The 14,471-nt window shown below is 40.6% G+C and overlaps 1 protein-coding gene across 1 annotated transcript in view; it reads left to right on the top strand.

Moving 5' to 3' along the window:
* Window positions 1-8,124, top strand: part of PARVA (parvin alpha) — an 88,897-nt gene extending 80,773 nt beyond the window's left edge. Inside the window, exons 11-13 of the mRNA XM_056851316.1 lie at window positions 3,584-3,685; window positions 5,210-5,282; window positions 7,919-8,124. Coding sequence (XP_056707294.1) covers window positions 3,584-3,685; window positions 5,210-5,282; window positions 7,919-7,995 — 252 coding nt within the window. The 3' untranslated portion in view covers window positions 7,996-8,124. The remainder of the gene's footprint in view (window positions 1-3,583; window positions 3,686-5,209; window positions 5,283-7,918) is intronic.
* The last annotated feature ends 6,347 nt before the right edge of the window (window positions 8,125-14,471 follow it).

Here is a 14,471-nt window from a genome sequence, read left to right as displayed (position 1 = left end):
ATGTGACGTCACCCCATGGATCAGGAATGACCCGGTGCTTGCACAGGGGACCTTTACCTTTATTGTAACATTACAGTATTCTAAATCATGGTTCAGATGATTGTGAATGTGCCACAGGAATATCATTTGCATGAGAGCCAGTGTGGTGTAGTGGTGAGAGTATCAGATTAGGGTCTGGGGGCCCCAGGTTCAAATCCCCACTCTGCCATGGAAGCTTGTGGGGTGACCTTGGGCCAATCGCACACTCTCAGCCTAACTTACATCACAGGGTTGTTGTGGGGATAAAATGGAGGAGAACAATTTAAGATGCTTTTAAGTTCCCATTGGGGAGAAAGGCATGATATAAATGAAGTAAATAAATAATAATGAATAATGTTCCTGGACAGGCCCAGTCTACAGGTATCTTTATTTCAATTAAATTTTCTATATGAAAATGTCAAGAAATGTTTGGTGTGTTTGCCATTACCCACTGAGCCAAAGCAAACTGAAGCCGTATGTGGGGGTAAGATGTTGCTCATTTCCTGTGACCTTTTTGTCAGAAGTGAGAGCACAGAGTTTTCTTCAGCTAAATTGGTCCAGCTCCCTTCTGCTGCAGGGACCAGAATGTACTGGTGATACTGGTTGCTGAACAGTCCTGGCTGAACAAGGCTGGGGAATATCCCTCTTCCTCCTCAAATTCACTGTACTCCCAAGGCCTCCTTGCTGTACTGAGAAGATTTGCCTTTGGGAAGGGAGCACAAGCTTCACTTGCATAAGATCTCAACTTAAAAGATCTCACTTGGCAAGGCTGGGAAAGACTTCTGTCAAAAAGAGCAGAGGTGTGGGGGCAGAAAGTTTTCCAGTGCTTTATTCTTCCACATAAAACATTCCATTTTTAAATAGTCATTGATTTCATTAAAAAATTAGTAACAGTGAATTGGTTACCAATTCAAAGTTAGCATGTTAGGCAGTTTCAAAGTTGTAATAATAATAATGTTTTCCAGGTGATTATTCCTAAGAATTGTGTGAAAGAGTACATATATGTTTTATTAATTGGTAGCCAGGGGTGAGGGTAAAACTACACATACTAATAATAATCCAAATCAGAAATCATGTTGTGAATTTGCAGTTGAAAATGCAGGTCAAATCAAACCCAAAGCTTATTTATGTCTCCTCTAACATAATGGAAGGAATTAATATAATTGCCAGTCCGATATGAAAATAACAAGTAACGCAAGTATATTTGTTCGTAAGAAAGAGCCAATGAGCATTCACTTTACAAAGGAAACTGGGGACCAGAACCTGGATAAATAGCTGTACCAGTACTAAATGTAACATGACAATTACTTAATGCACCTGTGAAAAAAACACAGGTGTATGCTGTACATGAACTGTATGATTGATCTCCATTGAAAAGAATTACATTCCACTGAAATAAGTGAGTTGAAACTCATGTCCACTGCTTATTGCACACAGTTCTTTGTGTGTGCCAAAATTAATGTATCCAACAGTTTTCAGTCACCTTAGTTTTTTTGCTTAAATTTAAGCAATATAAGGCAAGCACTTTCTGTATTGTCCTTTAATGTTTACAAGTATTATGCTAGTAAAAATAATTTCTTTCCTTGCCTTTATCCCTTAGAACAGGGGTGGGGAATGTCAGGCCCGGGGGGCCGTTTAAGGCCCTCAAAATCATTTGGTCTGGTCCTTCGTGAGTCCTGGCAGATCTCTAGCTCAGAAGGATCTAAGACTGGTGGTCTGCCCCCTCCCATGGCCCAGAATAGCCTCTATTCAAGGCGGATGTGAGTTTGTTTTGCTGAGAAGCAAAGGTTCCAGACTCACCTGGAGCCAGCTTTGGTGTCTGGGGCGGGGGCGGAGAGCGGCAGAGTTGCTTCCCCCCCCTTCACGGGGGCGCATCTGATTGGGCCAGGGAGCCGATTGCTCCCGACCAATCGGGCGGGGCCGGGAGGCTGTTGCCAGGCAGGGGAGGCTTGGCTCGGCCCCCTCCCCCACTGCGCATGTCCGGCAGTTACCGACCGTTGCTTCAGTCTGTCTCCGGCTTTGGTGAAAGGCTTTGGGCTGGGGTGAAAGTGGCAACAATGGAGGGGTTAAAGGGGGCAGGGCCAGAATGCTTGAGGGGGGCGAGTTGTTAGCCAGTGTGTCCTCATTTCACCCCTGCAGGCAGAGGTAGCAGGAGCCGGCTGTAGAATCCGGCCCTGACCATGCAACTCCAGTGTGTGGCTGGACAGCTACACCCGGCTGGTTCAACAGACCATCCTGTGCCACCAGGTGGGCGAGTGTGCCACCGGTTGGATGCCTGCCTGCTTGCCTGTGCCGGGGGGGGGGGTAATCTGGGGCAGCTGCCTGCTTGGGGCTTGGTCGGCTAATTTTTAAATTGATAATTTTGTATGGCCCGTGAATGATGTTATAAATATCCTTGGGGGGAAAAAGGTTCCCCACCCCTGCCTTAGAAGCTCCTTGATCCTTTGATCTTGAGCAGCGTAAATCTAATGTTTGAGGGATATAAGGACTGAAATAAATCTTGCCACTGACAATGTAGCCTTGGGATCCCTGTCACTTAATAAAAAAGGCATTATGTCAGAGACAAAGGCATAATTTCTAGCAAAAGCTTTCTAGCAAAATAATTTCTAGCAAAAGCTTTGAATTTATGTGACTATGACATTTAAACCACCCTTGATTTATTCTTTTTTGTACTAAAATGTTTCAGTTCAAGCATCTGTTACCGTTGGGACAAAATTAACATTCAATTCTTTTTAATTTTAGTTTGCTAAATGTAAGTCAAAATAAACATGCTAAATCAGATCATGCTGTATCAAGGACTTCTGGAAAATTTTCTCATTTAACCTTTTCCAGAAAGTGCCCATCCCTGCTGGAGAGCTGCTGACTGTCAAAGTAGACACTGCTTATATCTGACCAGTGTTGTGACTCAATATAAGGCAGGAACATTCATTTGTGTATGTGTGTTGTTGGAAATTTTATTATCCCTGCAAGACAAAAACAAATACAGTTTCAAAATTCTCCTTGAAAAGGGCAAATCTTCTGTGTGAGAATGGAACGATTGCTGCTAGCTCTTTATTTCCTGCTTCACATTTCACTACCTCAATAATTTACCTCCTCAATAATTATACATTTAATGTCAATGCTGAAAGGGTGTTAGATGAGATCCATAGTAAGGACTTCTAGGATTTTAAGATAAATTAAGAATGATGTTGATATCAGCTTATGACTAAGATCTTCAGCAGGAAGCAAAAAACCATTGATGTATCACTTTGGCCTCATAACATTGGTATCTTCTCTGAGGAACCACACTAACCATTTTGTACTCACAACAACCCTGTGAGGTAGCTGAGGCTGAGTGTGTGTGACTGGCCTGAGGTCATCCAGCAAGCTTCCATGGCAGAATGGGGATTCGAAGCTGGGTCTCGCAGATCCTAGCCCCGCACTCTAACCACTATACCACATTAGCTCTCTACATGTATGCCACAGCCATAGTATTGTTTGTTTGCTCATTCAAAATTTGATTTCAGCACAGAACAGTGAGATGTCATTTGAGAGACTATGCTGAGGCAATTATCTTGTGTTAAAGTTTGCAGATGGAGTGTACCTGGTGCTCCTGATGGGTCTTCTTGAAGGTTATTTTGTGCCTCTACACAGCTTTTTCTTGACTCCTGATAGTTTCGAACAAAAGGTAATTCTGTAGTTGGAATTTATATTGCTTAATGCATGCAGCAGATGCACTGTTATATACAGAAAGCACTGTATATAACAAGCTATAAGGACACTGACAGTGCAATCCTGTGCAGAGTTACTCCAGTCTAAGACCTTTGAAATGGATGGGCTTAGACTGGAGTAACTCTTCTTAGGATTGTACTGTTAGGAACGGAAAATTCCACCACTCCACTGGCCCTGCTTCCCCTCTAGCTCTGTTTCTCCTCTCCCATCTCCCTGCTTTTGCTTGCTCCATTTCCCTTCCCTTCTGTCTACTACCTTTCTTTCTCCTCCTTAATATGCCCCCCTTTCATTTTACTTCTCATGGTGCTGTTTGGTGGCACCACTATTTCAATGTCAATTTGGTTTGCTACAACAACCAAAAATGCCATCCAACTCTCCCCCCTTCCACTGCCCCCAGGGTCTGAGAATACACAGACCTCACTTTTAACTTATTAGAGTTCTTCCCCTCCAAATAATTTGTTGAACATACTGAATTTTTTGGCAAACCCTGGATTTCTTTGAGGTTTGTAGAATTCTAAATGGTAGATACAGCTAGTCCTATTTTGAAATCTTGTGTTCTTGTGTGTATAATACTTATATATGAGAATAATATGTTGTTCTGAAGTCCCCCCCCAAAAAAAAAACCTCAACAGAAATTTCTTTTAGTTTTATTTCATATTTCATAGTTTTAGAAGCTTAAACTATGTCCATAATTAAAGCACTGAGTTGTGTAAGAAAGTGTGGCAGTGTGGGAAGGTTAGGGCAAGTGTCATTCCTCGCAGATAGAGAGTGTAGTACGCTGTCAGCACTTTGGATCATCAGCGTTTACAACCTCGTTCTCAGATATTATTTACTTCGTGCTTATGGTAAGTCACTACCTGTCGGACTGAGATCCTAGTATCTAAAACTGTAGTATTATTAATTAATTTTTTGATATAATTGTTAAGAGGCGGAGGTTAAATGATGTTTAGAGGGTTGGTTTTATTTGATTGACTGCTTGATGGTATGTCAATAAAGGTATTGAAATTTGAGTATTACTAATCTAACTCGTGACTAAAGGGTGGGTGATAAAGAAAGCTATTTTGCTTGTTTACCTGTTGTGGAAACTATCCATAACTGCAAAGAATCCAGTTATGATAAATTCCAGCTAAAATATCTCTGGATTCTATATGGAGAATCCTATACTTCTGTAAGTTTATTTGCATAAGACACAATTTTAGGACTAGCAGTTATCTTAAATTTTCTTACTGTAACTCCATTGATAAGGGAGAAAACTCACTTGTCTATTGGATAAATATGATGGTTAATATCATTACTTGTTAATTTATGCGATCTAGTTGAATGTTCTATAGGCATATATATTTGTGGCTTTCTTTTTTCCTGTTTATACAAATTAGATATTTCTGTAAAAAATATTCTTGGCTAATAAAGAGCCTCACTAACTGTTCTATACAGTAGTGTAAAAATGTCAGTGATCAATTTCTCTTATTTAAATCGCCAGGTTCTTAATGTGTCCTTTGCATTTGAGCTAATGCAAGATGGAGGGCTGGAAAAACCAAAACCAAGGCCAGAAGGTATCTTGTTGAACTTCTTGCAATGCATCTTTCCTGTGATAAGAGCCAACAACAAACTGTTTAAAATTAGAATTTAAAGCAATGATTGAATAAGCAGGAATATTTGAGCATTATATACACTTTTCTAGAAGCACACAACTGTTGACAGATAGACATTTTCAAGGGCAGATGTGATGGGATTCTTTTATTTAAATAAATAAAACTGAAAATATTGTGGGTGTGGTGAGATTATATTAGAAGCACATACTGATGATGCTGTTGGAAGGAACTGCTCTATATTATGCTGCCCAGGTAGATTAGTACATGGCCTCAGACAAAGTGAGTGGAGATAGAAAAGGAAAAATAGAACCATAACGAAAATGGAGAGTTGCTGTGATCTCACATCCCTTGTGGATAGTTAATGTCATTATGTCATTTTAGTTTTTCAGGTATTTATTACTCAAAGAGATGGCTGGGGTTTTTTCCCAGCATGAATCATAAATCACACAGACATTTCAGCATTCATTTATGTGTTTGTGTGTGTATAAGACATTTCATGTGCAATTATTGAAAAGCTTAATGTGAAACTTCCTGTTCGCCGTGAATGGAAAAACACATCTGTTTTCTATGTTCTTACATCAGGCAGAATGCCCACAGTTAAAACTTCCACCAGGCACGAGAGACTAAAAGGGCCCTTAATAATATAAACATGACTTGCAAAATAGCTTTCAAATTCCTTGCTTGCCTTGACCAGAGTTTTGATGAATGAATTTTTAAAATGATTATCTAGTCACAGAATAGTATTGAGCAATGAAAATGCTAAGCAGAACATCTATATTTCTCTCGAAATGGCAGTTTCCAAAAACGTTCCCTTTCCCGGGCTCGAGTTTGTATACCGTGCCACCATAAAATCTAAGAAAAAAGGGCCACTGTGGCTTATAGAAAAGTGGTCTTTAGCTGTGGGTCATACCAGTGCCCTTATTTTGTATGTTTAGGATTTTTTTAAAGATGAAGGGCGAAGGAGGGAGATCAGAGAGAGAGAAAAAGGTGATCAGAGAGAGAAAAAAAGGTGAAGGGGTAGAGCAGGGGTGGGGAATCTTTTTTCTGCCAAGGGCCATTTGGATATTTATAACATCATTCACGGGCCATACAAAATTATCAAAAATTAGCCTACTATATTTGGTCAAACATTTAGCCAAGAGGCACGGCCAGAGACGGCTCCGAATGTCTGCCACACAGAGTGACTCACTTTTGAGCTCTGCTGTCCCCAGCTGGGCCCAAGAGATTCAGGCAGGGCAGCATCCTGAGCTAGAGATCTGCCAGGACCCATGAAGGGCCAGACCAAATGATTTTGCGGGCCTTATACAGCCCCAGGGCCTGACGTTCCCCACCCCTGGGGTAGAGAGAAGCAGAAAAATGATTGTTTAGAGCGAAAAACCTAAAACTGGGACTCACATTGCAGGTTACTGTTACTGGGTTTCAAATTGAGGGAGAAGGGCCACTGAGCTGGAAGCTATCTAATGACTTTCCTATATTCTTATGCTCATGATTGTCATATACATAAAACTGTAGTGATTGATGTGTTCAATTTTCCTGTGGTTGTAGACTGTTTCAGGCCCAGGTCCAGCATTGTGTCAAGACCTTTTCAGTGCTGCCCAGTTGCAATCAGCCAGTGAGTTTTCTTCCTAGGCAGTAACACTTAAGTCTCTTGCTCTTGATAAGCATAACAGCAACACAGAGAGCAATCCTACTCAGGTCTACTCAGAATCCTACTCAGGTCTCGTCAATGGAACTTACTCTCAGGAAAAAGGTCACAGAATTGCACTGTCAGGATCCTTGGTCTCAGAAAACCCCCCCTTTCTTCTTCCTTCATGTACTTACGTATCTGCCATCCAGTTGCAACTGACTAATACAACTCCAACAAAGTACTTTCAGGGCAAGTGAGAAGCAGAGATGGTTTGCCATTGCAGAGTCCTCCTTGGTATTGTCCCATCTAAGTACTGACCCTGCTTAGCTTCCAAGATCTGACGAGATTGGGCTATGTCATGCTCCCTTCCTTCCTCCTTCCCTCATGTACTGGAAACCAATTAGTTATTTCTTTGTCTTCAGCAAACCAAAGATCGCTGTTATATCAAAACTGGCTTGTATTCCATAATTTGGTTTGCAGGACAAACAGAAACCATAGTTTGCTGGTGCAGATATAATGACAAACTATGGTTTTCTGAGAACCAAGAAATAACTGGCATGCTCTTAGAATGGAAGGGGAGAGAGAAGAGAGAATGTTTCTGCCAATAATCTACCAAGCTGTCATTTAGGACTCACAACCATGGCCTACCAAGCTCTGACAACTCCATGTTTTTGCCACCTTTGTCAGGAATTTGAGTAGCTTATGGACTTGTCATTAGATAATATCTGGACGGCTGGCTATGTTTGGTTTGGTGGATTGAAAGTTGTGTGTGCCTTTTCTTTTCCTGGTACCTAATTGGCAATAGTCCTGAACCAAGGCTGTTAAGATCCCACTTAAGTCAAATGCACTTAAACCACTTCCATTTTAAGTAAAGGTATACTGATGCTTCCTCCAAAGTTTGGTCCTTTGTTTGCTCGTTGGGTATTATTCTAAGAGCTGACTATTCTTTCTTCTTCTTTTTCTCCCTTAGACATTGTCAATTGTGATTTGAAGTCAACCTTGAGAGTGCTGTACAATCTGTTCACGAAGTACAGAAACGTAGAATGAAGAATTTGTTGGGATTGCCACAGATGGCTGTAAAGGAACCAACCAAGGAAGCCACTCCCATCTTTGCAGTCTTTTTGCTTTAATTAAACACTGTTCTTTCCTCAAAGGAGACGCCACGCTTCTCAGAATACTCTTGCTACATTTGTTTTGCATAAGCTAGGACTACCACAATACGTTATAAAGTAAAAACCCAGTGCATGCGTTTCCTGCTGAGACTCCATACTACTAAACAATTCTTTTGTTTAAACTCTCTCTTAATTTCATGGAAAATAGGCATAAAGTCTGATCCCGAACTGGGTTGAGAGAGAGAAATGAAAACAGCAGCATTTCCCCTTTTTTGCTACCCAGAGGCAGTGACCCAGAAGTTTGTGTAACTCAGGCTCTTGCATTTCTAAATGAAAAACAGTCTTTCTTTGGGACCAGTCCTAGCCAAAGAGCCAGTGCATCTTCTGTGCTCTTCTCCCTTTTTCTGTGTACCATGCAAAATACTTAACCAGTCCAGGAAGTGGACCATTCTTTAATGTGGCCTTCATTGTTGCTGGAGCTCCACCATAACTCTGTACTGCCTTCCTCACTAATAAACAAGCTTGGGGCATTGCCTTATTACCAGGAAGATGCCATTTAAGCTGTCATGGTGCACAGCGGTGTTTAAGATTTGGCAGATAACTTGGATTCAGATGGAGTCTAATGGAGTTAGAACATAAGAAAAGCCCTGCTGGATCAGACCAAGGTCCATCAAGTCCAGCAGTCTGTTCACACAGTAGCCAACCAGGTGCCTCTAAGAAGCCCACAAACAGGACGACAGCAGCAGCACCATCCTGCCTGTGTTCCACAGCACCTAATATAATAGGCATGCTCCTTTGATCCTGGAGAGAATAGGTATGCATCATGACTAGTATTCATTTTGACTAGTAGCCATGGCTAGTTGCGAGTCAGGCTGCAGGAAATTTTCCATGACTCTGTGTGTGTGTGGGGGTACATATTTATTTCAGGAAAGGATCCCTCCTACTCAATGAGATATAGAAATGCTGGTATAAAGACCATGGAAAATATATAGGCAGATAGACCATTGGTAGCATGACTTAAACCATGTTTAAAGAAGAAAAACCTTGAAAACAGGCTTCACCTGAGTATTATTTCCTGTACAATAGTGGCCTGTGTACACATTCCTCATAATTTTTTATTCCTTAAAGTTTACAATGTCTTTATATATGCAGAAAAGCACACTGCATAGTATTACTTTCTGCACTATGAAACACTTGGCTAGTTGAAGAGACAATGATACTAAATGTGCAAATAATTTCAAACTCACCATTCTTTAACAGCAAAACACAGAGAAAGTCAGCATTGTGACAAAATGACAGAATAGAATGAGATCTCTATCAGGGCTCTGAAAGGTACCGTATTTTTTGCTCTATAACACGCACTTTTTTCCTCCTCAAAAGGGAGGGGAAATGTCAGTGCGTGTTATAGAGCGAATGCAACGGCAGCAGGGCGCGGAGCCGGGCCACCCTGGGAGCCGGCTGGGACTCCACCAGCCAGCTGGGGGCGGAAGGCCCCTCCCAGCCGCGCAGCGCAGAGCAAATTAAAGACCCACTGCCCCCCTTCCTGGGACTCCCGAGAAGGGGGGCTGTGGGTCTTGAATTTGCTCTGCGCTGCCTGCCCAGGCAGAGCAGAGTTTAAACACCCGCCGCCCCTCTTCCCGGGAGTCCCGGGAAGGGGGGCGGTGAGGAAAGAGGAGGAAAAAGAAGAAAAATATATTTTTTCTTCTTTTTCCTCCTCTAAAAACTTGGTGCGTCTTATGGACAGGTGCGTGTTATAGAGCGAAAAATACGGTAATTAAGATAAGCTCTTTTTATTTAATTGGAATGAAACATTAAAACAAAACTGTTGGTACCAGTAGTTTAACTGCAATCAAATGTGTGTCATTAAAACGGAGAAATATTCTTGTGTACTTTGGTTTTTGGAGATTTAACATTGAAAGTTTCCTGAAAATCACGCTATATAACTGCAACATTATTTAAACTGAGCCTAAAATTAAATTGTTAGAGTATCTGAATTTTAACAGGATTTGGTAAAGAGTACCTGTAGGCAAAATGAAAGCTCACACCACAACACACTCTGATGCAGTGTGCTCAGTATTTAGTAGTATTTAGTACTAAACTGAAATTTTGGAAAGTGCAATTCTGTAATCCCCTTGAGGGAGCGACTTAATTTAGAGATAAAATAACATCAACCCTGTATTATATACATTTGACATGCAGATTTCTAATGAATTTGTATCTAAGTTCCCTTAGTTTAGTTCACCTTGGATTTTTTTGGGGGGGGTACATATAAAATTGTTCATGTTATATAGGAACATGCTGGCTGAGGACTTTACCTCTCCAGTTTTATTCTACCTCTTACATGCACAGAGGTGTGTCCTTTTTACTGCCACCGCAAGATTTAGAGATATGACTAGAGTTAGACTCTCCACTTTTGTATTATAAAAGACTGCTCTGATTAAGAACTGGACACCTACTTCAAATCACATGGATGTAAAAAAGCCTGGATAATATCACTTGTTAGGGTAATTAACTTGTTAGCTTGCTGGGGGTAAAGGGAAGATGACTGGGGAAGGCACTGGCAAACCACCCCGTAAACAAGGTCTGCCTAGTAAACCTTGGGATGTGATGTCGCCCCATGGGTCAGGAATGACCTGGTGCTTCCACAGGGGACCTTTACCTTTTTTTTAAAGGTGAATTCAGGTCAAGGTAGAAGACTCCCTCCTTTGTACCTTGGTAAGCATGGGCCAAGTTAGGCTTTTGATGGGTGCAGACAACCTTCAGAAAATTTCATGGGTTTTAACAAAAGGGGGGAGGATATAGGGGAGCAACAATGTCTTAACTACTACTGACAAAAGGAAAATAAAATGAGCAATAAACACAACCTCTTTCCCTAGATCCCCTATTGATGGTTAATTAAGAAGTAGGCAGAATAAACTTAATGATTTAATTGTAGTTATTAAGATTTCTGTTTCAGGCCATGTTTAGCCTCCACAACCAGCCATTTCTGGTCTCTTTCATTGAAGTCATCTTCATGTACACTCAACTTCTCTTTTCTCCCTAAAGAAAAAAACTCTCCCCAAAATCATTTATAACAAAAAGTAGAGTTCTTTGTTTAAACCTGCTCAGACCCCTTCCAATCCTACCTGATGGAAAATTAGCCTCTAGGAGTTCCCTGAGATTGCATACAGGTGCCAGAGGTAAACATTCTTTTGTTTTGTTGGCTACCTACTAATCTGGCAGTCTGAAGGCAAGATAGAAAGACCCAATCTAAAATCGTTTGCCTACTTTTAAAAGGTGTTTTTAGGTAAACCCCTGAGTGTTCACAGAACCCAAATTACCATCTAAGGATGTAAATTTTTGGTAGTGTGAGCCCTCTATGCCTTTAACAGCAGCCTAGCAGCCAGAAATTAAGGTCATGAACCTTTTTCTAGCATGGACATGAACTTGGTCGCACAACAGTCCTTGGCAGAGCAAGTTTCAGTGGATGTTACAGGGGGAAAGGGACTAGACACAGAGTTGCCATTTTTGGCGGCAGTCATATGTACATCATGTCTAAGCTGCTGTTAAAGGCACAGATTGAAGACCAGGAAAAAGTGGCAGTTCTCTTCACTATCAGGCTACACACAGACTTCCATAATTAGAATGGTCAAGCCATTGTGGGTCCATACTCACCCATTTTGTTCATGCATAACAGTTTCTTGGCAGCATCAAGCTCAACAAAAGCTAGTTCTACTAGTTTCCTGAAGAATCAGCTGTGCATAGTGCTGATTGGTTTGGCACATGTGACACAGGGAGGGTCTGTGGCTCAGTGGTAGAGCATCTGCTTGACCTGCAGAAGGTCCCAGGTTCAATCCCCGGCATCTCCAGTTAAAGGGACTAGGCAAGTAGGTGATGTGAAACACTTCTGCCTGAGACCCTGGAGAGCCACTGCCGGTCTGAGTAGACAATACTGACTTTGATGGACCAAGGGTCTGATTCAGTATAAGTCAGCTTCATGTGTACTTTTCTCCCTAAAACAGACTTTAAAAAAAAATCATGTGCCAACAAGTAAACATTCTATTAATGTGTGTGAAGAGTAGCCCACCTAAAGCACAGCAGTGAGCAGCAGAAGGGCAATGAAGATTTGAGTTGAAGGCTGTACATTTGTTGTTTGAAGATTGCATGTAAACCATGCAGGTGTTCTGGGGGGGCTCTTCCCCAACCAGTTTTGGGGTTCAGATTCAGGATTGGCTCAATACCCTTGAATTGTGGGATATTTCCGTACACACGCAAGTACAAGACATTCACCTTCAAAATATGTATTAGGGAGCCAATAACTGTAATAATGACCATAGCAATGGTCTGTGTTATATTTGAAAAACAAATCTCATTGATGTACACTGAGGGAGGATGCAAAAACAAAATATAAAACACTGAAACTACAAATATCCAAGAATATTGGTTGACTATGTCAAGGTCTACAATTTCATATGGGTGTAAAGTTGCTCAAAACTCCATCGATGTAGAATAAGTATTTCTGAGCAAGTTCACTCTCCACTTGAATGTATAACTTGTCATATTTAGTCATATGCCATATGTGCTTGGTGTAGTTTTATCCTTTGCCTTGGTACTAATTTATTGTATATTAATGATGTAATTCATCTCTGTCGTTATATTGTGACATGGCTTCTTTGATATTATTGGCTCCTAGTATGTTAGACTTTTTTGCATGATGGACTTTTGTAAACCCCATTTCACTCTTCAACATCCTTTTTCAGTTGTAGCCATCTTGCACTCAGACTTCAATGCTAATGGCTTCAGTTATGGAATCAAAGTTAAGAGACTATTGAAGTTTAGTGCTAGCAAAGAAAAACAGAAAAGTCTTCACCACTTGAACAGTAATTCAATATCTAGCTTATAGTTATGCTATGAACAAGGGGAAAACTTGCAGCCGGAATTCCTGGGTAACTTCAAAGAGCAGAGCTAACAAGCTATAGAATTCTGTTACTAATTTTACTTTGTATGATTTCCCAACAGTCATTAGCTAAATATTAAGTTACCTAGTTAGATTATTATTTCACCACAGTTTGCTTTGTACCGAGTACAACTAAATAGGCTAAAAAATAGAATTCTATGAACAATAAGGGTGGTGTCTGGTGTATCTGAAACAATAAACAAATCTTATTTTTAGAAGTAGCTAACAGTTTAAGAGGAACATATTAAGATCAGTCTTCTATCCAACCTGTCCTTAACGAAGGTCAGAGATCTGTGCAAAGGGTATCAGACCGTTTCTAAACTTGTTGACAATTGTTAGCAGTTGGTCTCTGTTTACGACAGTCCCGATTTGTAAAAAATTGTGTCCTATAAAACAGTGACTAAGAGGAGGCACTTATTTCAGATATAACAAACATGAGGCTAACTCATGTTGGTACTGATGACCATTGATATTAGATACTTCCACAAATACACTACAAGTTTGATATAATCTGACCGGTTGTGAAGTCTGTTTTTCATATGATATCTTTTCATGAGAAAATGTGGACGCACATGTTTAAAACAAGCCAAAATCCAACGGCAACACGTTTGCGGTAAAGAAAATCTGAAACTGCACAAGCTGTTCAACAGGGGACTGAATCCAGCTGCTCCATTCCCTTTTCAGAACACCTCATTAGCTCTGCCCTTTAAAAAAAAAATCAGCCCTGTATTCACAGTTGTTTTGACAGGATCAGTGAGGGAACTACGTGTGCCTCACCCATCTGCAGGTGCAGTTCCTCATCTAGCTAAGGATATGGCCCCTATCTGGACCAGAATGAGAGGCTGGATCTGTTCACATGAGGCTGGCTGTCTTAGAAAGTGGACTTTGCAAGGGCATAAATAACCCCCCTTTTGCCATTTGCAATGGGAAAGCCCTGCTCAAGTGTACCACTGCTTCACTGCAGCCATGTTAAGCATTGCTTACATGTTGACCATTTCATAATAATTTGATGGTAGCACTTTTATTTCCTGGAAGTGTTTCTATCCAGATTCTAGTATGCTGCTTCAAGAATCAGCAAAATGCCTTGCAAGTAAATACAAAGCTAGTTACATTTTTTTAAAAATACAAGTGATTGGACACTTGGGATCATAAATAACCCTTCTTTTGACAAAGCAAAGACCAAGCATTATACATCCCATATAAATTTATCCTCGTTTATATTTCTAACAGATTTATCATCTATGTGAATTTAATCTGAAATAGACTCTACATATTCTATATAATTTATTGCAGCTGAAAAATATAGACATGTATACTATACTATATCCTATAGCAATACTATATTGCAATAGTAGAATTATTTCTCTATCATGTAAAATATTCTTTTTTTAAAGATGTCAAACCGAGTGTTAATCTAGTTGAATAAAATTGTGCGATTATCAGAAAGTTCTGATTTATCCAGAATTCATCCCTTT

Source organism: Euleptes europaea, chromosome 6 (genome assembly GCF_029931775.1).
Source record: "Euleptes europaea isolate rEulEur1 chromosome 6, rEulEur1.hap1, whole genome shotgun sequence".
Taxonomy (NCBI): Eukaryota; Metazoa; Chordata; class Lepidosauria; order Squamata; family Sphaerodactylidae; genus Euleptes; species Euleptes europaea.
Note: the sequence above shows the minus strand (reverse complement) of the source record. Positions and strands in the feature narration are given on the sequence as shown.